The sequence below is a fragment of the Brassica napus genome, chromosome A2, assembly GCF_020379485.1.
Source record: "Brassica napus cultivar Da-Ae chromosome A2, Da-Ae, whole genome shotgun sequence".
NCBI classification, from domain to species: Eukaryota; Viridiplantae; Streptophyta; class Magnoliopsida; order Brassicales; family Brassicaceae; genus Brassica; species Brassica napus.
This window is the reverse complement of record NC_063435.1, coordinates 11,400,619-11,427,672: the sequence shown is the minus strand read 5'-3', so window position 1 is coordinate 11,427,672 and position 27,054 is coordinate 11,400,619. Positions and strand designations below refer to the sequence as shown.

The window sequence follows — 27,054 nt, the reverse complement described above, 5'->3', positions numbered from 1 at the left end:
CAACCTTTTTTCTCTTTCTTTTCAAATTTTATTTTCTGTTTACATTTCGCTGCAGCCGTAAGGAAAACGTGCCGGAAGTTGTAACTTGTAAGTGTAACGAACCGTTGGTTTGGTTTAGAATTAGACGAATTCATGTATGATTCATTTATTAATTCTTACGTGACAAAACAAATTCTTTTATTAAACTTATATTGATCGCCCATCAATATCAAATAAATTAGAATATTTTAGCTAATCTTTTTTTTTTCATCAGCTAATCTTAACCATCAAAGATAAATTGATAAGACGATTAACCATTATTATAATATTTAGAATTCATTATTATTACCAGTGCCGTGCCTAGCTTTGCTGGGGCCTAAGGCAAAATTCAATGTAATTAATAATGTTATTAAAATTTAAAATTTGTTATAAAATTAATTTTAGTGGATACAGTAAACTTCAGAATAAAAAATATAATAGATATTTTAACAATATTATTTATATAGCATTAAAATTAGTGAGAGGTGAAACATATAAAAATTAAGAAATTGATTATATATAGCATAAAGGAAAACTATGTCCATATATCTTCATTTTATGGTAATCAAAATATATTAAGCGTAAGTGTGCAACTATAAACTTAGAAAATTGTACAAGAAAACATAGATAGCTTATATAAAATGTTATAAAATAAAACTAGATGAGACGTATGTTTAGAAATTGAGGTTTTAAATATGTAACAGTCGAATATAATGGCTAAATCTAAATAAGTTTAAAAATTAGGGGCCCTCTAAACTTGTGCTAGAGAGGTGGGGGCCTAAGGCAACCGCCTTTTTCATAAGCTGGTCAGCACGACTCTGATTATTACTGTATTACAGTGGAAAATACGTAACCTGTGTTTTATTTTTGGGCTAAAACTCAGAAATACTAATTATAGGTACAAAAATTTATATAAAATTTTAAAATATCAAAAATTGATATAATAAATTATGAGTATAATTTTTTTTTTTATGTTTTAGACGGTAAAAATAGCATGGAGGCTAATCACGAACCCATATAGTCTTTTAGCTAAAATTTTGCTGGAAAATACTACAGCAAAACCTCTTTTTTAAAAGTCAAGACTCCAACGACCACCTCACATTGGTAGAGAAGTATTCTGCTAGGCCGAGACCTCCTACTGAACCATTTGAGTAAAGCAGTGGGTAATGGTGAGACCACTTCCCTTTGGTCTGATTTCTGGATATGTCCTGAAGCTAACATCAAACTTTTTGGTCCTGTATCAATAAAAGATAAAGATTTAATGGTATCAGACATTCTCACTAAAAAAACTAAAGAGTGAAACAAAGCTCTTATTGATAATTTATTACCTGAGTTCTCCTCGATGATCATGACGCTAAGACCAATTGTCCTAAGCGCTCGAGACTCCTTCATCTGGCCCCTCAACAAATCTGGAATGTACACAGCAAAATCAGGTTACTACTCCATCCAATAACAAAAATACCAATCGATTCAAAGACTCTTGACAGGGAATACACGTAACTGGAAGCAACTTATTTGGAATCCTCCCCTTTCACCAAAACAGAAGTTCTTTCTTTGGAAAGTGGGAAACCAAGCTTTCCCAACAGGCGATAACCTTCGCATGAGAGGCATTTTATCCAACACAAACTGTCCTAGATGCGGAGAAGAAGAATCTATCTCTCACATTCTCTTCCATTGCCAATTCGCCAAAGATGTGTGGAGCCAAGGTCCGTGGAACTCCCCGTTAAACGCCTTTCAAGCCTCGAGTTTTTTTGATATTCTCTGTGAATCCCTAGCGTTGACTCCTCTCTCACCATATGGCTTCACTGGAAACACCTTCCCTTGGATCTGTTGGACACTATGTAATTCAAGGAACCAACTCATCTTTGACAGTCGATCCCAATCCCCCATGAAACTTTTCTTAAAGCAATTTTAGCACTCAAAGAATGGGAATCAGCCCAATCGTTTCACTCTTCCCCACGCCCTATGATTCCTTTTCCTCCACAACCATATGCCCTCATCGAACATGAGATCTACTGCAACACCGACGCCTCTTGGAGAACCGACCACAAATCGACGGGATTAGCTTGGATTTTCACTGATCTGGCATCTGTGGAGTTGAATCGAGGATCTTACGTCCAACAATTTGTCTCCTCTTCTTGCATGGGGTAGGCTTTTGCCATTAGAGAGGCACTGCTCCACACGACTTCACTCAACTACCAACATATATGTCTTTGCACAGACTCTTAAGAGCTCGTCAGAGCTATCTTTTCTCGCCGGCGATCGATGGAGCTCTATGGAGTTCTATATCTACCAATCTATCTTCGTCTTTAAACTCTCCATTCATATCTTGTCTTTTTTTTTTTCATTTCTCATTTGTATAATGGACAGGCTAATGGGCTTGCAAAGACTTGTCTAGCAACCCATCTAGTTCTAAACTTCTAAACTCTTTATTTTTTAATGCATTAAGATTTCTTGCTAAAAAAATAACGTACAAAAAAATTATATAAAATTTTAAAATATTAAAAAGTGGTATAATAAATTACGAGTATAAAATTTTCTTTTTATGTTTTAGACGGAATAGGACCTAGTCTTTTTTTTTCCACTGGAATTTTATTAAACGGGTCATAGTACAAACTGGACCAAGCCCAACATAACAAACAAACAAAGGCCCAAACTACAGGCCCAAACATAATAAACTCCTTGGGCCGTAAGCCCAAAAGGAGAAAACCCGTTGAGGAAGGCTTCCAGGCGTCCCACCACATGGACGAACGTCCAGCGTCCTGAAACACGCGTCAAGGAGAGAGCGGACCGCCTTCCACCGGTGAAGAGGGGAGACTCGACGAAACTCCGCCGTCAAGCAGAGCCTTACCGATGAAGAGCAGCTCACTAAGGAACCATCTTCACGGTTGTACAAGCCGCACACCAGATCTATGTTTCCAGAAGAACTAATCGGCTACAATCGATCCCACTACCTTCGATCTTCCTGCTAGAAAACTGTCACATTTAATGATAGATAGAAGCGCGAAGATGAACCGGCTCGGGACGAGGAGAGGAAGCGATGACATCAAGGCTGAGGAAAGAGAGACGATTGGACACAGAAGAACGGAAAGCATCGATCAACGAACCGGGAGAACCCCGAAGTAAAGCCGTCGTCGCCATCGAGAAGAGCGCGACGCGGAGTCAAAAGCCGGAAAGCTCCGTCGAAAAGACCGCAAGCCACCAGAAGCAAAAGCCGGCTATACTCGTCGAACTGACCGAATATACCAGAGGCAGAGTCGCCAAAAGAACCGGCGACAATCAAAGGAGCTTTATCTCGATCTATTCTTCGTGAAGGATCCTAGAGAGAGAACGAAGAAGAGAGAGAAAAAATTCTCCATAGTGATATGACCTTACCCATCTATCTTTTCTAGATACGACCTAGTCTAACTTAACCCATCATAAATCATCTCTAGTAAATTGAATTAGTCTACTAACAATTGTGCATGCATGTTAGGTGGAAATAGCCTCGTGCCAAATCTTATTTATTGCCACAGATCACTGTCACTCCATTAAAAATAATAAACAAATTATTGAAAAAACACGTTATTTGTTTGACTTAATATTATATTCGCGAAAGCTTAAAGCCACAGAAACATATTGGCATAAATAACTCATTTATCCGCTTGTAAGTTGTACTCTTCGATTTTAACGTGTTGAAACCATTCGAGTTGTTGCAATCTCATCGCAGTATGTCGAACGGAAAAGCACCGGAGAAGTCTAGTTTTTCCCGGAGATGTAGTTTGTTCAGCCGCTACTTGAAGGAAAAGGGTAATTTTGGGAATATTGATATAGGGTTGTCTCGAAAACTCGATCTTGAACTCGCCGGAAAATCCGATCTCAGTGGTATGTCTTTCTCTCCTCCTCTGACGGCCGCCGCCGACAAAGACCCAGTTTTGTTTTTGTTTCTTTATTCAGTTGCGTAATAGATATTGGCTTACAAAAGAGGGAAAAGTATATTATATATTCGTTTTTTTTGTTTAAATGTAAAATCAGAAATTTTTTACATAATTCAGTTTGAAGGTGAATATAGAAATTTTAATTAATCTAATTTTTCAATCTTCATTTTAAGTAAATTTGGTGTTTTTTTTTGGTTATAGGACAACAAAATGAGATAAAGAAGGCAGACATTTCTGAAACCAGACCCTTCGATTTGTCTCAGAAGGTTTCAGTAGGTGAAGCCTCTACTTCTTCCGGAGGCAAACCCAGATTTGTCGATCTAAGGTACATACATATATGGGCTTGATCTCTTGTGGTATTAAATAAAAGTCTTGGCTTTATACATTTTGTTGGAAATAAACTAGAGAAGTGTCAAAACGTGTGTATGTATAGATGTGTGGATTTTGAACAATGTAACAATGGTTTGGTTTGGTTTGGTTTGGTTTCAGTGAACCAGCAAGCTTAGTAGTACCGGAGCCTGGAAACTCCCAGTTGACCATATTCTTCCGCGGAAAAGTTATGGTTTACGACGAGTTTCCTGAAGACAAAGCAAAGGAGATAATGGCAGCAGCGAGAGAGGCACATCATGTTGCTGTTGATTCAAAAAACACTCAGAATCTAGACATGAACATGAGCAACAAAACCAACGTTGTGATTCCTGATCTGAACGAGCCAACTACTTTCGGGACCAACAACAATGATCATCAAACAGGACAGCAACATCAAGTCGTGGAACGCATTGCAAGAAGAGCCTCTCTTCATCGTTTCTTTGCTAAACGAAAAGACAGGTAAATTAAACTTGAAGCATAAAACCAAACCTTAACTATGGTTCTATACAAATACTATATGGTTTTGATGCTTCTATATAGTACAAGAACAACATAACTTACAAGTTTTTGGGTGTGTTTGAATTTTTCAGGGCTGTGGCTAGAGCTCCGTATCAAGTGAATCAAAGTGGTGGTCATCTTCCTCCCAAGCCACAAAAGGTTGGTCCATCGGTAGAGCCAGGACAACCCTCGCGACAGCCTGAGACTCCCTCAAAACCAAAGAGACATAACGATGCGTCGATGGAAGTGGATGGAGAAGAAGGACGGTGTTCAAAAGATCTCGAACTCAAGCTCTAGTACATATAAAAGGTCATGTTTGGAGTTTAACTTATTTAGGATTCGAAGCCACATAATAAATGTTTAGATTCTTTGAGGTTGTATTACGTAGTCATACATACATACTCGTTTCTAAATATATGTTTATAATTTGAATTGTCATTTATATTCTTATGTGACGGAAGATAGTGGAATCTATTCCAAAAACATTAAGTCTCGTCTCCAGCTGCTGAAGTGACGGTACAACTTACTGGAATATGGTGTTCAAAAAAAAAAAAAACTTATTGGAATATAAATAGAACACTTGTTGTATGACCACTGAACTTTTAGCCATTTTAACCATGCATGGATGTGCATTTCAAAGGCATAAGCTAATTCTATGTAAATCCATGTGCAAGGCTGGTCCTCAGATTTTAAAGGCAAAGAATATTTAGTAAGAACTTTGAAAAAAATTTAAACAATATGGCAGTTATATATATTCCCTTAAAATTTCGGGAGTCCAGAACAAATGTTTTACTTTGCTACCAGGACCAGCTCTACCATGTGAGCTGAACAATTTTCTTTCTTTCTTGCTCTGTTGCAAAGAACATACTTGAGAGCTAGTGTCTATCGAATTCAAGCAAAGCTCTTATGTGATAGCAAACTCGCTTGAAAAAGGCACCACGTAAAGAGCTTCCACAAGAGAGGATCTTCTTCAAGCATGTGCAGCCATTGTGGTCGAACTCGAATTTGAGGACCCAACAGACTGACTACCAAATTGTCGTTGCCTTACTGCTGGCTGCTTTCCAGAGCACACATATCTTTCCAGTGTGACCCCCCGTAAGTTCCTACAACATGTGACCTTATGGATATCGTTGTTACTTGTTACAATTATCTGTCCATCCATCCCTTCCGCTGTCAATGATGTGATTGTTCCATGTCGATGATCCAACCTAGACTGATGGTGACAGGACAGACAGTTGGACACCCTCCATTCATGGTCCATCCTTAGATTTTGGAAAGTAAAAATATTTTAGTATAACGTTAAATAGTTTTTTTTTTATAACTTATAGATCACTAAATTTATGTATATTGACTATTTTAAATTTGATGTCAAAGAGAATGTTTTATCCGGCTGTGCCTCAAATGTTCTAAGTTACCGGTTGGATGCAGAGTTCCATAGCTGGAGTTGAGAGTTGCTGAGCCCAGTTGCAACATGACAAGCATCAAGTACCCCCAGGTGATGCACAGATACTATCTCTTCACCAATGCTCAGAAGAACAATAACAGAACAAGGTTACACAAGTAGACACAAAGAAGAAGCCAAAGACTGATTTTTGTGTGTGTGTGTAGACGATGAGAACAGTGCCTTTTAAGACAAAACTTTTCGAAAATTTCAAGATTTTACCTAAGTTACCGTTAGTAAAAGCGAGTTTATTGAGCTTGGAGTGGTACAATGATGCAGAGGAGCTTGAGGAGAAGGTTTTAGGCGGAGGAGGTAACTGGACGAACAAGGAGGGGAGGTGGAGAAGAAGAGGGAGTTAGGAGTTAGGAGTGGAGTGGAGATATGAAGATGGCGATCCCTGCTCTGAGAAGTCAAGGACGGTGGCTGATAAAATCACTGCCTTGGAGATCATGGTTTGAAAGAATCCCATTGCTAACATTAGGTCTCTTGATTTCTTATTGGGTATGTCTAGGTTTACTTTAGTTGATGTTGATGTCTCATTTGTGTTATCTACTTGCTGACTTGGTTGGAGATGTTCATTGCAGGAAGGAATGGTGACCTCAAAGGTATATCCTTTTACCAGCTTAAATACCACTCTGCACCCCCTAGCTTCATTACTAAGCACACTTCTCCAGGTTTTGAGTCTTGATGAGTTATAACTTATAATATATATTCATATTAGACATTTGAGTAATATAAAATGTAGTTCTGCCTACTGGATGATGCAAGATTTCATGGTAGTTGTCTGGTTGCTAATAGATTTGATGGGTTATTTTGCATGGTCCGAATCTTTACCACAGTAATTGTTATTTGTTGTTGGTTTCAGACTATATATTTCATGTTGACAAGCAAATCAGAACAGGAGCGAAACTTGCTTGTGTCAATTATTCTTCGGAATATTTATATGTAATCAAATTTTATCAACTGTGTGATCCCTTTAATTGTTTACTTTTCACAGTTGGGAGATCCTCAAAACAAGAGTGCATCTAATGCTGATTACTCACCTAACAAATCTTTTCGCTGATATCCTAATATGTAGCTGCGGCATTTCAATCTTTATGGCTTTTAACATATATATTTGGTTGTTTGGGTTCTTCTCTTTCGCTTAAAACGTAAGTTAAGTTTTCTGCAGGCTGTGGTGGATTGATGAAGTTGATTCCTTTCTCTTTCGTCCTCATCTTAGGTTACGTACGTGCAAAGTACCACGCTTTATTGTCCTCATTCACGCTTATCGCCTACTGAAATTATCAAATTGTTATCTTCAGCCATGCATGCTTACTAGCCATTGTAAATTTCACAGGTCAACTTTTTGAGTCAGATTCGATTGAGCCACAAAGGAGATAATCCAAAGGTGGCAAAACGCCTGATTGATGTATTACTTTGCTCTATTTAAGGTAATATAACTGGCGTCTAAAGTCTATATATGAGTGCAAAATTGAAGCTTATTTTGACGGTCTTCTCGGACTATTTGTAATTTTTGAGACTTCTACTGCCCCCAAATGTCTTCCTTTGAGTTGGATTCCAGAATCCTATCAGCTCTACTGACGGTTAGTCCTGATGTGTTTTTATTTTTTGCATACCTTATGCAATTTAACAGAGCTTTGAGACTTTACAGCTCACCTGATTAATCCTTTTATTGCAGGGAGTTAACAAAGCTTTTCCATATATTTCCACTGACGAGGCAGATGATATAATTCAATCCCTGACGCTGGTGCTTTAATTTTAAACTGGTAACTCCTAATGCTTCATCATATGAGTTTTGTTTCATTAGTTACAACCAAAAGGATAATAAAGGAAATGGTATCTCCAAAAGAGTCTTGCAGGTTGGTTACATGAATATATGCAAGAATCTTGTTTCTTTAGTTATCTTGATTAATGATGTTAACACATAAAGAGTGATGCCATTAGAACACTATTGAAAATTTATGTGTTATCTCTAAAGTTTACTATTAATAATGGACTAGGTTTATCGATGGGTTTCTCATGTTACTCAATGGCAAATCAAGTTTTCTAAAACCGATTTTTAAAAAAGAATCAGTTTACGCATTCAAAAAATCAATTTAAATTATCCTGGCGCCTAACCACCGCGATTTTTCTGAACATTGCGTTTAATTATCTACTCACCTGTAATGCTTTTTTTCTTCTTCTTTATGTGCATCTTGAAATGTCAAACCATATGATTGGATCTGAGATTATCAAGTTAGCAGAAGAGGATGTGTCTCCTGAAGATCTAGTCTTCCATAAGTTCTATGTGAACAAGATGAGTAGTACAAAACAATCAAACAAAAAGAAGAAGAGGAAGAAGCTACCTGAAGAACAAGCTGCTGAAGAACTTTACGATGTGAATGATGGTGATGGTGAAGGGGGAAACCTACGATAGTGATGTTGAATTCGAGGCTGGTGATGAGAGTCACAATGAGGAGATTGAGAATATGTTGGATGATGATGAATATGATTATGATGATCTAGATAAAGTAGTTGGCGATGATGATGATGATGATGATGATGATGATGATGATGATGATGATGATGATGATGATGATGAGCTTGTGGCGGATGCGAGTGATGCAAAGATGGACACAGAAATGGATATGCTTGATGGTGAGGATGTTGATGATGATTATGGTGGTGGTGATGATCTTGGTGGTAACAAGAAAAAGAAAGAAAAACTAAAACGTAAATCTCCACTTGCAAGTCTTGAAGAGTACGAGCATTTGATAGACCGAGAGGAGATAGATGATTCAAAGTCTAAAAGAAAAGTAACAGCAGAGAAGAAGACCAAAACATTTTTTTTTGAGCAACTTAGACCAAAACATTAGATTAGAAAAGTTTCAGCGTTGTTGATAGCTTGCTATTCAAGGCTTCCTACGTTTGTCTTAGTACTATACAGAAACACTGGAGATAATTACTCCAATTTTGTGGTGTTTTTTTTTTGAACACAAACTGACTTTCATTCAATATTGATCTTCTTCAATACAAGGGCAAAAGGGAATTATCCATCCTTTTTGGCAATAAGCATAAACTACAACATATAAATAAGCTAAACAAGATAGGTTTTCAGAAGAAGATGACAGCGAATTCGAGACGATGCTCGAATACGTCGGTAAAAACTTCACGACAATGTCGGAGAGCTGGAGAATAGTCACAAGTAACGTTGGAGTCCAGACCCCATCTACGAGAACTACCAAGATAGTCTCGCTTGTATCTTCTGGTCCCGTAGAAACCGCTCCGCAAGATAACAAAACGATGCAGAAACTGAAACAAACACTCGGCCACAAATCCAAAAAAGTACCTCTTGCCATAGGAAGAGGATGTGCTGATAGAGATTTCTCTTTGGAAGAAGAGGATTTCCAAAATAGAACTGTGTTCCCTGAATCCAGGGGTAATTTCTTCCTAGAGAAAAGATATGACAGTATACACCGAGGTGAGATCCCGGTAAACCCAACCGGAATCTCTGAAAACCTAGCCCAATACCCAGACGCCACAAATTGCTGGATCTCATTTTTTTCTAAATATTTGGGTCTTGTCAGGAAGTTCCTTGGGCTGACAGGTTCCATTCCACAACTGGGACAGGCCCAAGTTAAAGTGGATATCAATTTGTAAAGCGTTGTCAACACAACCCGAGGAGAAACGTACCGTACATCGGCACCAACCAGGTGGTCGCCGGAGCGGAATCATACCACTGTCGAGGATGAACCACGGGGGGAAGAGAGCATCACTTTATAGGCTGGAGAAACTGAAGCATCACCGAAGAGATTCGGATCTGAACTTGTGGTGCTTTGAGATCTGGTACCGGTGAGATGAGGAGCAGCAAGGCACGGTGGCCCGTGTGACTCAAGTCTTTCCAGTGACGGAGAGATTGAGTTAGGCAGTTGTAAACGAAGCTCCATACGCGGTTGAAAGATTTGGACCAAGTCGACAGCTTGACTTGACCGACGGTAACCATACAGAGGTACTACGGGATCTGAACCCGAAGCCCGTAGCAGAGCGGCGGCGGCGAGAGAATCCTCTCGACCATCGCTGGAGGAAGGGCCAAACCGGTAGGGAAGACCACCGGAAGAAGCCCAACGAAGAGTCGAAGCTCTTGTCTCCGTCGTAGCATCCGCCGGGATCTAACACGTCCGACAATCCACAAAAAATGAACCGGTAATAGATAAAGAAAAACGTGAAACAGGAAGCAAAGGGTGAAGGTGACGAGCAGAGCCGGCGAGGAGGCCCAGTGACGCGGGCCCAGCGCCGGCGAGAAAACGCGTCGCCGGTGCCGAAGGGCATTGGTCTTGGAGGCGCCTTGGAGTTCGTGCCTGGGAGAATATTAGGGCGAACTCAGTGTGGCCAATTATAATCTATTTTTTTTTGTGGTATGTTATTTTTTTAATTTCTTCTACTACAAGTTTTATTTAAGTATATTTTAATTTAATAACTTACTACTTGAAATCATTATTCAATTATCCTTTCACCCATAAATGTTTCATTAATTTTGAGTTGTTATTATTTACATTCACAGTAATCACCGTAGAAATTCTATAAATTAAATTAAAAATTTCAATCCTAAGTTGGATCAGTGTAAATATGATACAGTTCGATAAAATAATTAGTTAATATTTACACTGATCAATATAAACATAATTTAATAATTAATTATTATAAATTTTATGTATTATAACCTATAGATTGTAACTGTAGTATTGTATTTTTTTTATTCACGATGGAGTATATTTAATTTTAAAACACTTTCAAATAGTTTAATGGCATCTCATTATTTTACACTTAAAATGCATTGAAATTTGAGATACATAATTTTTATACACCAAATAATTTGATAAAAACAATTTTGAATTTATAAAATTTAATCAATATATAACCTTAGAAATTAACTCTTTTCTTATTTTTTATATAAAACATAATTTGAAATATATAAATCTAAAAACACTTTTTGTAAATTAAGAAATTGGTAAATTAATAAAATAATATAGTTTCGTCATTATTAATTTATAGAATTTTTACGTACATATTATATTATATTGACTTTTGATGCAGTTCCCCCTTTGTATGGGCAGGCGTGCGAGTTCAAGTTCAAGTTGATATAGAAGTAATTGGGTGGTTAGTTAAATCATCTTAGATCTTTAATTGAGTGGTAATGATTAAGACATGCTTAGATCAAGTCTAACCTTAAAATCCTTCTTTTTGGGGGGGGGGGGAAGAAGCTCACCTCTTATTTAAAGTTTTAAAACATTTGCAAACCTATCCATCATCAAAAGGTAGAATTGAAAACATTTATTTTAGTACAAAAAAAAGAAAATTAGCTCGCCCAAACTCACAAATGTATGTATTATGGGTCAAATCAATATAAACCAGTAGACTTTTATATTAATATATTAATGACTCATAACATACATTTATATCCGGCAACAATTACAGCAAAAATATATCACAACTACTACATTAAGCATTTATAGACATATACTTTAAGAAAACAATAACTTATTAAGTTATAACGAAACTTTATGTTATTTCATTATGAGACATGTAATAAATGTATGAAATACAGATTTCTATATTTAGACCAAGTCTAGAAAAAAGTAGTAGATTAGTTGCACAATTGTCGCGCCCTTACATAAACAAGAGTTCCATAAACAACACCATCCCAACTGGCTTGTCGCTACTTAATTTTTGGACTCTAGTTTAAGATATGAGCTAAGTATATCTCTTAAATAAGTTTCTAACCTTTCAACCAAAAAAAAAAAATAAGTTTCTAACCTTTTTAGTGATACAATATAATCTTTTTAAATTAATACTCTATAAATTAATTCATACTAAAACCTCTATAAAATAATATAATTTTATAGTCTCAAATTGAGTTTTTAGTTCAATTAGTATATCGATAAATTAATATCTCTATAAATTAATAAAAAAATTATAGTTTTGATGTGATCCCAATATTATCAATTTATAGAGGTTTCACTGTATATTAAAAACATGACCTTAGAATATTGAGTAATATCTATATGAATTATGACGCCACTTTTTTATTGTTTTAAATATCATAATTCCATTTAAGCAAATCATTACAATGATTACGAACCAGAAGTCATTAGTATTCAAGAATTCAAGTTGTTTGTCTATTTCATGTTAATGCATGTGTGTGTGTCATTTTCCTTTCTTTTTTTTTTAACACTTTTCATTGAAATAAGGTATTACAAATACATGGTATCGATCAGATAGAATTTTTCAAAAGGATCAGCCAGAATCTAAACATTACAAACCAACCTTATGATAAAACAAAGAGATGTCTTAACCAACCAGGATATCCAGCAGCAATGTAAAATTGATAGCGATCCTCTTTGATGACACTATCAGCAATCAGAGAAGCTCCTCTGATATCTGAGCGTTTCAAAGATTGAACACGCCAGAACAAAAAATTATGAAGCTGGATGCAGATCTTTTGAGAGTAGAACTTAAGTGATGGCCAAGCAGATGGTTTAGTAACTGCCGCAACTAGATCTTTATCATCACTTGCAAAAATAATTGAATCGAAGTGAAGGTTTTTGAGACTATCGATAGCCCATAACCAACTTTCCATAGAAGCATCCATACGACTGTAAATAGCTGAGAAGGATCTTCTACTATGTAACAAAACATTTCCATCGCTGTCTCTAAGAACCCATGAAGCTCCACTTTCATTTTTGGAACTGCTCCAAGCAGAACCAATATCGCATTTGATCCAACCCGAAGGTGGAGGTTTCCAACCAAACATTATTTTCTTCTTCCGATCGAGGTCAATGGCTTTTTCCTCTTTTTCAATTGTCTTGATCAGGAACCAGTGATTTGCTTCTTCATACACTTTCTCAAGGAAATCTGGAGCTTTGGTTACGCAACCTTCAAAGAAATGAGAGTTTTTGTTCTTCCAGATATTCCAAATGATCCAAGGACCCGCTCTACTGATATTCAAAGGGATGGAGGGGATATCCTTTGCTTTCAGAACATAGAAAATGTTCGAATATATAGAGGAAACAGAGAAGTCCGAGTGAGGCCGAGGAAAGTTACAAATGGCCCAAAATTGTCTAGCCAAAGTGCAAGTGAACAGCACATGATTTATGGACTCTCCTTCCATACCACAGACCTGACATCTAGAATCAATCTTCATACCTCTACTCAAAAGGTTATCAGTCACCGGAAGAGCTCCACTAACCGCTTTCCACAGAAACATTTTAATCTTCGGAGCTGTGTCTAGCAACCATATGTAATCTTTGATACCATTGAGAGAAGGAAGTACTGTCATTTTCCTTTCTTAATCTTCAATAAAGTCATCTCATTAAACAAAGAGATATAAGATCACATAACCATAACAATATTAAAATTTAGTAAATAACCATAACAAATTAACAAGTCATGTGCTAATATTCTATATATATTATGTATTAATTGACATATTACCTTTATGTATACTAATTAATCTTTCTTTTTTCTTCTTACATGCTTCCTCCCATTTGCGTAATTACTTATGATTTCTTAAAAAAACAATTATTCAAGTTTATATATTACTCATAAAACCATATATATATTTTTGTTTATGATATGTTTTGGAAATTTTAAAACACACACGCACACACAACACACACACACACACACACACACATATATATATATATATATATATATATATATATATAATTTGACAAATCATGTTAGATTAAGAAAATCGAGTTTTAAAGTCTATACTACATTATAAATTGATATAGTTTAATTTAATTTTCTCTTCGGTTGGGACAGTCATAGATATATAGATTGTAGAAAATTTGATTGAACTGATTTGTTTAGAGTTCCATGACCAAATTTCTAAATCTTTTCTTATATTTTCTATATTTTTATTTGTTCTCCTCGAATAACCGACTAGTTATATCGCATATTATAAATAATTATACTATTCTATTTTAATGAAATAATATAGTATGTTACAATTTTTTTCATTTTTTTTGTTCAACCATCTTATATATTAAAACAGAAGTCACAACCTTAATTCATGTGTGATATTTTTAAAAATATACTCTCACTAGAAATCAGTTATGATTTATTTGTTCCTACTAATATGACTTAATAATATATCATTCCTAATATAACAACCGACTCCTATAAAACCGGATTGATTAACAAACACATATTTAATTCCTTAATAAATTATACATAGTAGTAATATAAATCATTGTATAGTTCAAAATACTGAACCGATTTAAATAATTTAACCAATATATATATATATATGTATATGTAATGAATTGTATTAAAATAGAAATCATGACTTCTTTCATGTGTGATTTTTTAATTAGAACCATTTAAAAAAATCTTAAATGTATTTTATTAATATTAATAATATATATAATCTTTGAACTACTTTAGTCATAATATCTTTTGATGTCTTTTAATTTTAAATATAATTTTTTTTTGTTAACAAATATATATAATGTATTTTGTCAAATTTCATGCACACTTGCTATTGGAGATTACTGTCACTTTTATGCACTAATTGTCTCATCACTTAAACTGTAGAATGCTTATATTCTTCATATTTAGACCCCTTATGAATATTCAGTAAAAATATTTTTTGGTAAAATGTTAAGATAAATATTCAGTAAATTGCCCTTATGAATATTCAGTAAATTGCCCCTTAGACAAAGACGTGCTTTAATAAAAAACACCCTTGATCAAATTATTAGGCCTAGCTTGATGTCTACATAACATAAGTATATGACATTGGACAGTTATCTAATTTCTAATCATGCGCCAGAACTATCTTACTATTTGATTTATTTTGCCATAAATAAGTATATCTTCTCGACCATTTTTTCAAGTATTTAAAATTCCTCGAATGATTAGCTTACCATCCACAACTTTTTTCCTTCGATAAAGACAGACAGTAAGGTACTAAGGTCTTCTCTACCTAATTCTTCAGAAATACCAAACTAACGAATTTTTAAATAATTTAACACACATTTGATAAATACCATATATTTTAATATATAATGAAATATGCTTTTGCACTAAATAAGAGGATTGTATTTTGCCAAAAAATCAAATGTCATTGGTGGTTGCATCCGTCATATATTGCTTAACTACAATCTTTTATTTTATTCGTATGATTTTATAATTTGGGATTCGTCACTGGATTTATGGTTTCGAAAATGTGGATATAACATATGTTTAGTTCATACAGATAAATAAATAAATTTAGTCGGTGGACGAAGATTATATTTGCTGTTTTGGTATATATGAACGACAAACAATTAGCACTATGGGGTAATATTCAACAAAATTGTGGACAGGATGTAATCGTTATCTAAAAATTATCACTCTTTGTCGATCATTAGACAACAACACGCAATGAGAGGTTGCCTACACATCTACACATGTATATGTACACACCTACAAACTTATTATATTTATACAGTAATATACAACAAATAGTAGTAAACATGTACTATATGTTTATCAAATATTTTCAAATTCCGATTTATGACAAGTGGCATCTATGTAGACAAAACAAAATGTCATAGCTAGAATAATACTATACATATAATGCAATAGTTTTTTGGGAGTTTTTTTTCCGGTTAATATAGATTAAATATAATATATCTATATTATTAAAGTTGAAGTACACATTGGGATTGTTTGGCAATATGAATAGTAGTTAAAAAATAGTACTGTTTGGAAACATGGATAGCAATAAATTAGAAAAAACAATAATGGGCTTATGCTATTAAAAAAAATTGAAAGTCCATTACATTATATTAAAAAGTAATGGATCTATGTTACTTGATATATATATTCAAATCAAAATAATAATTTAAAATTAATTTATATCAAAAATTCATTCAAAAATATACATATATTCAAAATTTGATTTTTATTAACATATTTTCCAATAACTATTATAATTTTTTTAAATATATATAATAAAAATACAATACAAAATCCAATTTCAAACACCAACTTAAATTATGGTTTTATATTTCACATTAAGTTTTAAAATATAATATGTGATTATTTATATGATTGTACGTATAAAATATTATTAATTATAAGAAAACTTATTTGATGGTACGTATAAAATACGATTAGTTATATGATAACACATATTTTGTAACCTATGATAACACATATAGGATATATATAATAGTGATTAGGGGTGGACGTTCGGATTCGTTTTCGGGTCTTTTTGGGATTTCGTGTTCAGTTCAGATCTTTGAAGATTTGGTTCTGATTTGGATAACCAATTTAAATAGGTTTGGTTTAAATATTTGGATAGAGAATTAATAATTATTTAAGTATTTTTAGAGTTTTGAGTATTTTTTTAACTATTTAAGATATTTACGTTTAATTATTTGTATATATTTTCAAGCATTTATGCGAACTTAAAAGTATCATATATATAAGTATATAAATCTATTTTGGATACCCAAAATAATTCGGTTCGGATCGGATTAGGTTTCAATTATTCAAATACCAAAATTTTGAATAATTCAGATATTTAATCAATTCTGGTTCGGATTTAATACTACTTATTCGGATTAAGATCGGTTTGAATCTTCGAATTCAAGATTTTTACTCAACCCTAAATAGTGACATAAGAAGCAAATATCATCATATTTTTTTTAAAAAAAATAGACCCGCACGGGCGTGCGGGTCAAAATCTAGTTCTTCTTAAATTATATTAAATATATATATATATATATATATATATATAGTTAGTGTTTTATTCGTGTGGGTAATATATATTTTTGAGTTTTATAGAAATTAAACTTATATACTAATCCAATATATATTATGTTAAATAAGTATTATTATCTCGTATGGTATATTATATTATATCATTCATGTTATCAATATTACTTAATACAATCTATTTTAAACTAAAAGATGTAATATTTTGCATAACAATAAATTAATTACTGTGCAAAAAATATAGTTTTACAAAATTTATTTATGTAAATTCTTAAATCCGATTATAAAGATATAAAAGGAACAAAGGAAAAACAATGGCAAAAGAAGATACTACTAGTTTTGCTATTTATGTCCTCATCTCTCCTAGCTGTTATGCATCAATCGGTGGGTCATGCAATGCATCTATACGTTTCTCTATCTCACTCAATATATATACACGAACCTTCCTCGTTGTTTCCTCCCAAGAACATCTCAAAACATTTTCTATTCTTCATTCAATCTTTTGACCCACACACACTCATATAATCATATATATATCCTCATAAACCCTAAACCCTATCTAGTTTCAACAACTCTCTTGTTCCAAATCCAAGAAAAAGGTTAGTTTCATAAGTAATGTCCAAAGTTGGGAAGCTGACAAAGCTCAAGTCGGCGATAAAGAAATGGCCTTCCTTCGCCAAGAACCACCACCACTCATCTTCCTCGGCCGCTGTCTCCAATGAGCTCTCAGAGGACAACAATCTCCATGTTGTTTATGTTGGTCCGACTCGAAGACCTTACATGCTTAGACCCGACATCATCTCTCACCCACTCTTCCAAGAACTCGTGGATCGGTCGAGGTCCATGGAACAAGATCGTGAGATTGTTGTATCTTGTGAAGTTGTTTTGTTCGAGCACTTGTTGTGGATGCTCAAGACCGGTCAAGAAGGAGGATCCGTTGAAGAATTGGCTGAGTTCTATACTTATTGACATCGACCATTTGATTTCTACACATTTCTTTCGTATAATATATACTATGTTTATTGGTCTTTTTGTTGTTGCTGCTGATTTGTAATTTGTTTCGATGCGGTGTGTGACCCAAACGTGATCACGTAAATTTTATCATGATGATGATGAGCATATGTAGCTTCTTACTTTGTTACGACCAACAAATAATGATTTTTCTCTTCACAACAAATCTTTATATTTGCTTCTCAATATATACTAATTTATATATCTCTTAACTGTTATAGACAACTGAACGAGGATGATAATTTTAGAGAAACTTAATCTATGGTCGCATTTGTTTATATTGTTTATTTTAGTGTCGCGGTTTTATAACTTGTGTTTCTATTTTTGCAACGGAATCTTTCTCCATGAGTCATGAGTCTCATGATAATAAAAAGGACTCTAGCAATGTTTGAAATAGCTTGAATTAAAAAAAATTAACAAAAAATTGGTTGAATGTGATGACTAGTCGAAATTAATTAGATTTTAAAGTTATATTTCTCTCTTTAAAAAAATACTACTAAAAACATACAGATACATTAGCACTACAGTCTAAAATGATTCAGAATTTTGAAAGATCCATTTTATATAAAAATAAATTTTAATGAATGCAAAAAGATACTAAAATACATTGTGATTATTTGAAAGAAATACTATTTGTGTTTTTATAACGTTAATTAATAGTAAACCCCAATTTTTATTTTAAAAAAAAAACGTCGAAACTCCGCATATCTGAGACACGTTCCTCTGTGATATGTAATAAGTAATATTGTGTCCATTTCAAATATATATTTTTGTTTAACAAATAAACTAAGATTGTAATTTTTTAATTGGAAATGATAATGGTCGCTCTCATGACGCGTTGGTGACCTGGTCCCAATTTCATGGTCCTATTCTTCTTTCTAGTTTTTAGTTTTTTTTTCTAATAAATCATATTGGCTGATTCAGTCGACTTCGATAGAAAAAAATACTACAAAATAGATTGGTTATCATAATGTCTGGTCCGAATTCGGAATACCTTACAACTAATACCAGAGATGAAAATTTTTTCTATATTTAATGTTTATAAACTACTAGCCATATAAAATTTACTATTTATAAAAAAAAGTTTACTGATTAATTATTCAACATGACAACATGATAATATCATGGTTAATAATACTTACTTACCATTAGTTTAACATACATTAATACATGTATAAATTTTATAGCAAAAAAACTGTTAATTAAAAGCTGAAAAATGTCATGGACTCGTGACTATAATGGCGCACATAATATTTATTTAAGAGTCTCGAAGATTTTATTTCAACAGAAAGTAATAAATAAGAGAAAATAATGAGTATATGCTTTAAATCTATTACTAGATTTTGACTCGCGCTTTTAAAGCGCAGATTTTTTTTTTCAATTGACAAATATTTAGTAAATGTCATATTTTCATATATTTGTGTTTTATTTTATAAAAGACTTAAACTTTGTATCTTTATTTATCGTATTTCATTTTAAATGACTATTTATGTTTAAAAAATTAAACTTTATTTCTTTAATGAATTAAGTTGGTATAACTCTGATAAATTAATTTTATTATGTGGTTAATATTTTAATAAAAAAAATTATATACTTTTAATAAAGATTTATACTTTTCAATGAAAAAATTCAATTTTTTTTATGAATGCCTAAATTGTATTAAGAAAAGAAAAAAATAATAATTAAGAATAGTTGAAAAAAATTATTTGAACTTGGACTCAATGGTCCAAAAAAAAAATGTGAGAATTGGATCTGATTTCTTAATCGGTCTAAATGGCCTAAGAGAGATCTGATGTGGGTTAGATCCGAAAAAATGATCCAATATAGATGTGTTATTAATATTACTTGATTGCCCTTAATGAAACATACAATGTTAGTAAAGAAAATGGCATGTTAAGATAAAAAAGAGATTAGAATTCTGATTTAATAGTATAGATATAAGAATATACTCGTTTATACAAGAGGAGAAGTATGGTTGTTAAGTTTAATGAAATTTATTAATTGCTTCCGACATGCTAATGATTGAAAAGTCAGTCGGTGTGTCCTTTCCGCAAACTTCATGGGGATTTCTACTTCTGTCTTGTCATTACACTCTTCTGCTATATTGTTATGTCTATATTAGGTTGGTCTCTTTTTCTTAATAATTAGAAAGTGGACTGGGCCTAAATCTGATTAGTCGGCAAATATTTCATTCACTAAGTATTTTAACAAGTTTTAAACATAACATTACCGCCTTAGTGGGCTAAACTAAACTATACTTGCTTACAATCAGTTTTGCTCTATTTTCCTTTGGGACTGTAGTCTTTGTTACAGGGTCTCTAGGTTGCGAGTATGATTTCATGATAAAATGTTAGAACTTGCAGCCATCGCATGACGTCCCTATTATCGTATAGGGAAATCAACTGACCAGTTAGTGCTACAGGAACATCAGAAGAATGTCACGGTTTAGTCCATTGTGGCAAGCCTCCGTGAATGGGTGATACATTGTATGAAAATCCTATAGTTATAAGATAATAATGAACCAAAAACAGTTTTACAAATCTAGCTTCAACAAAATCTCTAGATAGCATTACATATCAACAACCTAATAATAGCGGCTAGCATTTTCACTTGCAAAGCACAAAGGATTGCTTACTTTCTCTACAAGCACAAGCTTAATTAATTTATGTACACGCAAAACTTAAAACTGTGACACAAAAAACTTCAAATGCTTTGCTAGTCCCTAAGTTCAATTACAACCCATGTTTTGAAGATAAAATGGCTTTTCTTAAACTAATCATATTATGTTTCTTGATTAGGGATTATTAGTACTAGCAGAGTTGTTCTTGGGACCTTGAAGCTCCATTGGGGAATTGGCGATGCTACCAACAGATCCATGTGTCTGAGAACTTAGCTGTGGACTTGCTGGACAAGCCTCCAGGTTGCTTGTGCTCATGGGGTGCATCGTACCCGAGCTTATCTGAGGACTCATAGGGGTTCTTTGACTCATTTGTTGCGGACTCATTGGAGTTCTTTGGTTCATTTGCTGGGGACTCATCGGAGTTCTCTGGCTCATTTGCTGGGGACTGGACTGTTGCAGCTGCTGCTGTGTAATTCCAGCTGATGGCGAACTTACTTGGGGTGGTGATAGCACAGACTGAAGAGGCGAGGCTGTTGCCTGTTGCTGCTGTTGCTGTTGTTGCTGAGGCAGCTCATGTTGTTGTAGCTGCTGAGACTGAGCTTGCTGCTGAGACATAGGCTGCTGTAGCTGTTGCTGATGCTGCAACTGTTGCTGTTGGGGTTGCTGCTGCTGGAGTTGCTGTTGATTCATGTAAGGATTCATTCCAGGCATCAGCTTAGGTGGACCCATGTTACCCATAGCTCGCTGCAGGTTAGCTCGGTTTAATGTATTCGGATCCATCATAGATAGACCAGCAGAGCTGGGGTGCATCTGCCTGGCACCTGACACGCCACTCATCCCGGCTTGGGGAGCACCCATTCCACCTCCTCGGTTCGCCAACCTAAGATTTGTAAACACAGCGGCACTCTGTTGTGGTGTTAAAGCACCAGATCGGAGTTGCTGGCTTATAACATTCAAATTTGACGCTGGATGATTCATTGGGTTCTGCCCCATGTTATTGATGCCAGGAAGAGACATTGACGATGTGATTCCGGTTCCTCCAAGCCCTCTTCCCGCCATATTCATTTGGTTGCCAAAAGCCCCAAGCGCAGCAATACTGTTGCCCATGCTTCCCATTCCCATATTCATGGCTACACCTGACCCCTGTTGCCCCATCATCATCTTCCTCTGAATCGCCGCGTGGTGCTGTAACATCTGCAGTTGATGAGGCGAATGGTTGTTGGTCATCTGACCACCCAGCGCCATGCCAGAGCTCTGGCTCATCGAGTTGATCGCTGATAGAGGATTTGTAGGCAACATCATAGATGCCGCTCTCTGCATTTGTGGATGCTGCTGCTGTGTAAACATGGACTGTTGATTTCTCTGTTGTAGCTGTGATAGCGGAGACTGTTGTGGGTCATGCTGTTGTGGTTGCATAGGCATGGAGACACCAGACAACAGTCCTTGAGACATTTGCAAAGCCTGAGAATTTGTCGGAGGGAGCATCCTTGCATTTGCAAGAACATTCTGGGTTGAGTTCATAGGTGCACTTCCAGCATTCCCTTGTTTCGATGCCTCATTGGGCGCTTGTCCAGCAACGGCATCCCCATACTGTTGCATTTCATTTGCAGAGTTGCCTCTTGGAACACCACCCGCAGAATTCTGTTGACTGCTGGTTGGACCAGCATCCCCGCGACTTGGCTTCTCCTGAATATGTTCATCTATGCGGTATCCTTCACGGACCATCTGCATAAGCATATAAATCAATCTGTAAGTAGCTTTCCTCTTCGAACCAAGATTTTGACATAATCGATTCATAATTCGAGAATTACCAGTGATTTAAACTGAGCAGCAAGTAGATCGGCGATGTGCTGTAACAAAGTGACGACAAATAAACAAGTCAGCGTAAGAGGAGAATTATTCATCCTTTGTCCACCCCCTTTCGATCATGGAAGAGAAGTAGAAACAAACAGAAGCAACTAACAAGAGAGATGTGTCCATAAACCAACCATGTTCAAAATTACACAAAGCGTTCAATGGCCCAACAACCAATAAACAATGATGAATGTAATGTCAGCATTACATTCATTGTTAGTGCATGCAAGTTGAAGATATACTGCTGGTCGGAAAAAAATGCAGTGGGTGTCAAGTTTCCAGTGAACTTACAGTATTGGGCAATCCTAACATATGATCTTCAGCTGGAAAACCATCACCATCATCTATTTCCCCTTGATACCATGCTACTGTCCCGTCCACGGGCTTCTCTGACATCACCAGTCTTGTTACTATTTTAGGGACGGCGGCAGGCACATTACCTGAAAAGATGGAGTCGAGAGTCAATAAAAAAAAAAAAAAAAATGTATCAATCGCCAGGTATCTGGTTAGAGCAGAAAATCGACCTTGCATCACACGCTCCATCCGAAGGAAGTTTATGACTCTTGTCTTGCATGTATTCATGCTGCCACCAAGAATAGATTTTGACAAGGCTTTCTCTTCGTCTTTGAAGTCCTCGTTGTTAGACAAGCCCGAAAAACAAACCATCAGACGCTGAGGAACATAAGAGCGAGGTCTTCGCGAGTACTCATCCACCTTATGCTTTTTGCAGTTTAGTTGGTACCTAGAAATAGACAAAAAAAAGTTCATAACATACAGCATTAAAAACTTGTTCATTCAGTAACAGTTCTTAATTTATATGGATGTATGTAATGAGATAAGGATGGCGGGACAATGCCGACAATGGTCTAATGTAAAGCCAAAATCAGAAGGAAAAGTATGATTATAAAAGGCAATTATTTCTATTACTTGTTTCTCAATCATAGCTGGCATATAGTTCAAAGCAGACCACTAGCCACATGAAGAAGAATTTAATGGATATAACCTCAACAAAACAGGTTTTATAAGATTCATACCTTGCAGCAACTCGTTCAATCTTTGAGAATCTATCGAGGATTGCGTGATCGCCAGTAGTTTGGTTTCCCAATGGAGGACCAACAGCATTGGCACTCACAGTATTGACACTAACAGGAGAACCAACAGTGTTAATAGCTTGTGTCATAGGATGAGAATTTGTCCTCCGTTTTGCAACCATTTGGTGTTGCCTTTGCTGCATAGCATCATTAGGACTAGAACCCACTGACTGAGTAGCACCAATAGCAGGAATAGAAGTAACAGCCTTGTCCTTTTGAGCTGCTGCAACTGCTCCATAGTGGGTCCCCATTGAACCACCAGAAAACTCACCAGACTTCGATGAAAGTGGGGACTGTGGTTGAGCGCCTGCTGATAAACGAGGGCTTTGAGCCGATATCCTTCTACTGAACTGTTCTTCTTTTCTCAGATCTTTTTCAATCTTCTGGCCTGGGTTCACGTTCCAGGATGCTTGAGAGAAATTCGATCTTAACAATCCATTATGGGGCATCCTTGACTGCATACGCGGATCCACATTATTTGCATCGCTTCCCACCCCAGGCATATCATTTCTGACACTACCATCAATTTTACTCTCAAATGGCTCCTCTTTCGAAGTGTAACGCAATGTCCCCTGTTGTGAAGCTGGAAACTGCATGGGACCACCTTCCTGATTCATTACTCCTTCAATTTGCTGTGGTGAAAACCTCTGAAGACTTGGATTTGGATATTGACTACTTCTGCCTAGTATATCTTGTTGTAGAACCGCATTTTTCCAATTTGTATCGGTTCCCTGAATGCCATCCATGCGTTGCCCCGGCTGTTGCTGTGGAACCCCATGAGGACCCATGTGTGAAACCCTTGTCCGCTTATTCGAACCAGGCATAGAAGACTCTTGCGCTTCTTGACTTTGTCTCTTTCTTTGGAAAGATGCACCTGGGTTCATACTATCAGAGCCATAAGGCAACATTGCATCTAAACCTCCAGAGACACTGGCAGAATTTGATCCTTGATCTTGAATGTTTCTAATATGTCCAGTTCCCAGGTACCTTTGTTGCTGAGGTGGTACCAAAGGCAGTGAGGAAGTTGCCGCATCTTGCATGGTCTGATTTCTTAATCCCACCAGTATATTAGTACCCGGATTTTGAATAGCCTGGTTGTTATGGGTTTGATGCATTAACAAATGTCCTGGCATATTTACACGCTCTGAACTTTCCGGAAGCCGATCAATGCAAACCTTTTTCCCATGGCTCTTGTTCAGAGACATAACAGTCGCTTCTGTCATTTGCATCAGTCTCTTTCTCCGCAAAGTAGAAAGAGACAAATCAAGCTATGGAGCATAAACAAAACCTTTTTAGACATTATAAAAGCAAATGATAAGGGAAAGCACACGTAGAAATTTTAATGAGCTATTACCTTGGCGGTCTCAGGTTTTTTACTCAGCCTATCAAGTCTGGGTACAGGATCCAAACAAAGTTCAGGTTGTATGGCTTTTAATATTCTTGATTCCACTTCCTACAGTTAATGAAAGGATTAGTACAGAAAAGTTTCAGTGCTCAGATATTCGACTTGTAATCCAAGAGTGACCGTGGTTACCATGAGATCACCATATGTCCATGAGCTGTCCGACATTGATGGAATATCTTTTACCACATTTTCAAGTGACATCTTAAGGCGCACTTTATTTATCACAGGAGAGGCTTCCTCTGGGGTACGTTTCCGATAGTCATGCACCTACAATACCATGTACCCAAATGTTTTTTTTTAAACATAATTTTATGTAAGATGACACTTCAGCAATGAAACAGAGATATGATAAAACTCATTTTATGTTTTCTTCTGATTCCAATTACTCCAGCGTGTTTCGAAAGCTCATAAATTAAACATTATAGGAGCAATCAACAGACAATCAAATAATTTATCTGCCTCGAAAGGAAAAAGAAGAGGAAAGAATGAGTTTGGAAGTCAAACTCCCATGCACTTATAAATTTATTTTATTTTATTTTTATCTTATAAACCTCAGGAAAAAATTCTTAGTTTTTGGGACGAAAATTTGGGACTTCTAATATACTTCGACTAGATGGCAGGTCAGGGAAGGCTTAGGTTCTATCCAAATAAACGACTGAACTGAAGATAACTGACCTCACATATGACTGCTCCATCCACAAATTTGCAAGGTATATCTTCCAAAATGTCAGTAGGAAGTCTGCCAGCCTCAATAGCCTATAAAAAGCAACCAGAGGAAGTAAAAACACTTACCCAGTAGAATGAGAACTTGAAAATGTGTTTAACGAGAGCAAGTAGTGCAGCGCAATCAAAGTAGAGAAAACAAACATCAACCTCACTTATTCTAATTTACTACAGAAATTAGCATTCACTGGCATAACACATACCAGCTGTTAGCGTTACAACTCAAAATAAATTCTTGGAAACCGACGGGGTCATAATAGAGACCTGAGAAACTTTTGGAGCAAAACCACAGCTCAACACTAAGAATACAGATCTAGTGGCTCCATTCAACAATACAAATACAAATACAAAAAATATTATTTTCGAAGTACTTTGAAGTCACTCACCGAAAAAGTAAGCAATATATTCGAATCAGGTAAAAAATAATACTCTTCTGAATTCATACTAGTTCCCCATGTGAAAATGAAATACTTACTGAAAGTAGAGTCTCTGCTGCCATACCATACGGATGTAAGGCCTTTGGAGTATCTCGAAAGGATGCCTGCTGCACAGCCTGCTTCTCACATATCTAAAGGATATAAATTTAAATACAAAAAAAAACAAAAGAACAACAAACAGGTATAGACTCTCAGGACATACCTCAGAGGAGTTTACTACAGAGTAACCATTCGGATAGAGGCTCAATACGAAGGAAACTTCATGATCTGCAAAGAGAAAGCAAATGCACTCAACTCAACAAAGCTCACAGGAGAGTTGGTTTAGATGCTGCTAACCTGGAGATATATCAGGCAAAGATGGCTGCACAGCATCAATGGCCTGAAGCAAGACAAGAAAAAAAAAAGAAAGAATAAAATTTACCTCAGTTTCACTTACTTAGCGTTCAAAATTTAGAAACTTTTTTCTCAGTGAAGGTACCTTTGATTTCCCAGATAGAATCGGATTCAGAGGCTTTGGAGAGTCAGGAGCAGGCGATTCAGAAGAAACCCTCTGCCGGAACTTTCTACCGATCTTCGAAATCTTAAACGTGACACCCATGGATCAAGCTCAACCCCTGCTGCCAAAAAAGAGCTATGAGAGACCCAGAATTGAAGAAACCATTTCGCATCGGAGTGTGAAATTGAAACCTTATTATGAGCTCGTTCCGGAGAAGATCATAAAACAACTCGATCGGAGAGGAATCGAAGATGTAAAGGTCGGCAAATCAGAAACGGCGATGGAGTTTCAAGCACAGTAGAGGAGATCGGAAGAGAAAGGGTAGAGAAATCATTAGGGTTCTAACGTCTGCAGGAAGAAAACAAAAATAAAACGAAGTCTGTGAAAGAGAGAGAGAGTGAGAGAGAGTGATTTTGCTG

The 27,054-nt window shown here is 35.6% G+C and overlaps 4 protein-coding genes and 1 long non-coding RNA gene across 9 annotated transcripts; 3 read left to right on the top strand and 2 right to left on the bottom strand.

Moving 5' to 3' along the window:
• Positions 1-864: 864 nt before the first annotated feature.
• LOC111214636 lies at positions 865-3,538 on the bottom strand. The gene is made up of 3 exons (XR_002664003.2): positions 1,520-3,538; positions 1,347-1,427; positions 865-1,253 (listed from the first exon to the last, which is right to left on the bottom strand). It is a non-coding gene; the product is annotated as an uncharacterized LOC111214636 (long non-coding RNA).
• Positions 3,539-3,610: 72 nt separating this feature from the next.
• On the top strand, positions 3,611-5,244 carry LOC106446184 (protein TIFY 11B). The gene is made up of 4 exons (XM_013887878.3): positions 3,611-3,882; positions 4,137-4,260; positions 4,425-4,763; positions 4,895-5,244. Exons 1-4 carry the CDS (start codon positions 3,729-3,731, stop codon positions 5,097-5,099), a joined length of 822 nt encoding a protein of 273 aa, XP_013743332.2. The 5' UTR covers positions 3,611-3,728; the 3' UTR covers positions 5,100-5,244.
• A 1,092-nt stretch (positions 5,245-6,336) lies between these two features.
• On the top strand, positions 6,337-9,242 carry LOC106449636 (protein SLOW WALKER 2-like). Of its 2 annotated transcripts, XR_007323627.1 has the most exons (5): positions 6,337-6,744; positions 6,828-7,470; positions 7,583-7,676; positions 7,765-7,829; positions 7,925-8,869. XR_007323627.1 is itself a non-coding variant. In XM_048757337.1 (4 exons), the coding sequence occupies exon 4, from the start codon at positions 8,628-8,630 to the stop codon at positions 9,099-9,101; it is 474 nt and encodes a 157-aa protein (XP_048613294.1). In that variant the 5' UTR covers positions 6,417-6,744; positions 6,828-7,470; positions 7,583-7,829; positions 7,925-8,627; the 3' UTR covers positions 9,102-9,242. The 2 variants fall into 2 exon arrangements, 1 of the variants encoding a protein (XP_048613294.1); XM_048757337.1 differs by having other exon boundaries at positions 6,417-6,744; positions 7,583-7,829; positions 7,925-9,242.
• An 8,084-nt stretch (positions 9,243-17,326) lies between these two features.
• Positions 17,327-18,175, top strand: LOC106449635 (auxin-responsive protein SAUR78-like). Its single transcript, XM_013891373.3, has one exon. It carries the CDS (start codon positions 17,614-17,616, stop codon positions 17,965-17,967), a length of 354 nt encoding a protein of 117 aa, XP_013746827.2. The 5' UTR covers positions 17,327-17,613; the 3' UTR covers positions 17,968-18,175.
• A 2,318-nt stretch (positions 18,176-20,493) lies between these two features.
• On the bottom strand, positions 20,494-27,045 carry LOC106368323 (protein PHYTOCHROME-DEPENDENT LATE-FLOWERING-like). Of its 4 annotated transcripts, none has more exons than XM_048757321.1 (13): positions 26,827-27,045; positions 26,618-26,753; positions 26,476-26,518; positions 26,342-26,406; positions 26,178-26,270; positions 25,655-25,735; positions 25,109-25,246; positions 24,929-25,027; positions 23,518-24,842; positions 23,008-23,225; positions 22,775-22,923; positions 22,441-22,479; positions 20,494-22,354 (listed from the first exon to the last, which is right to left on the bottom strand). In XM_048757321.1, the coding sequence occupies exons 2-13, from the start codon at positions 26,735-26,737 to the stop codon at positions 20,804-20,806; spliced, it is 3,921 nt and encodes a 1,306-aa protein (XP_048613278.1). In that variant the 5' UTR covers positions 26,738-26,753; positions 26,827-27,045; the 3' UTR covers positions 20,494-20,803. The 4 variants fall into 4 exon arrangements, with proteins under 4 accessions (XP_048613278.1, XP_048613281.1, XP_013663701.2 ...); XM_048757324.1 differs by having other exon boundaries at positions 26,618-26,756; positions 26,827-27,028; XM_013808247.3 differs by having other exon boundaries at positions 26,178-26,258; positions 26,827-27,025.
• Between the last annotated feature and the right edge of the window lie 9 nt (positions 27,046-27,054).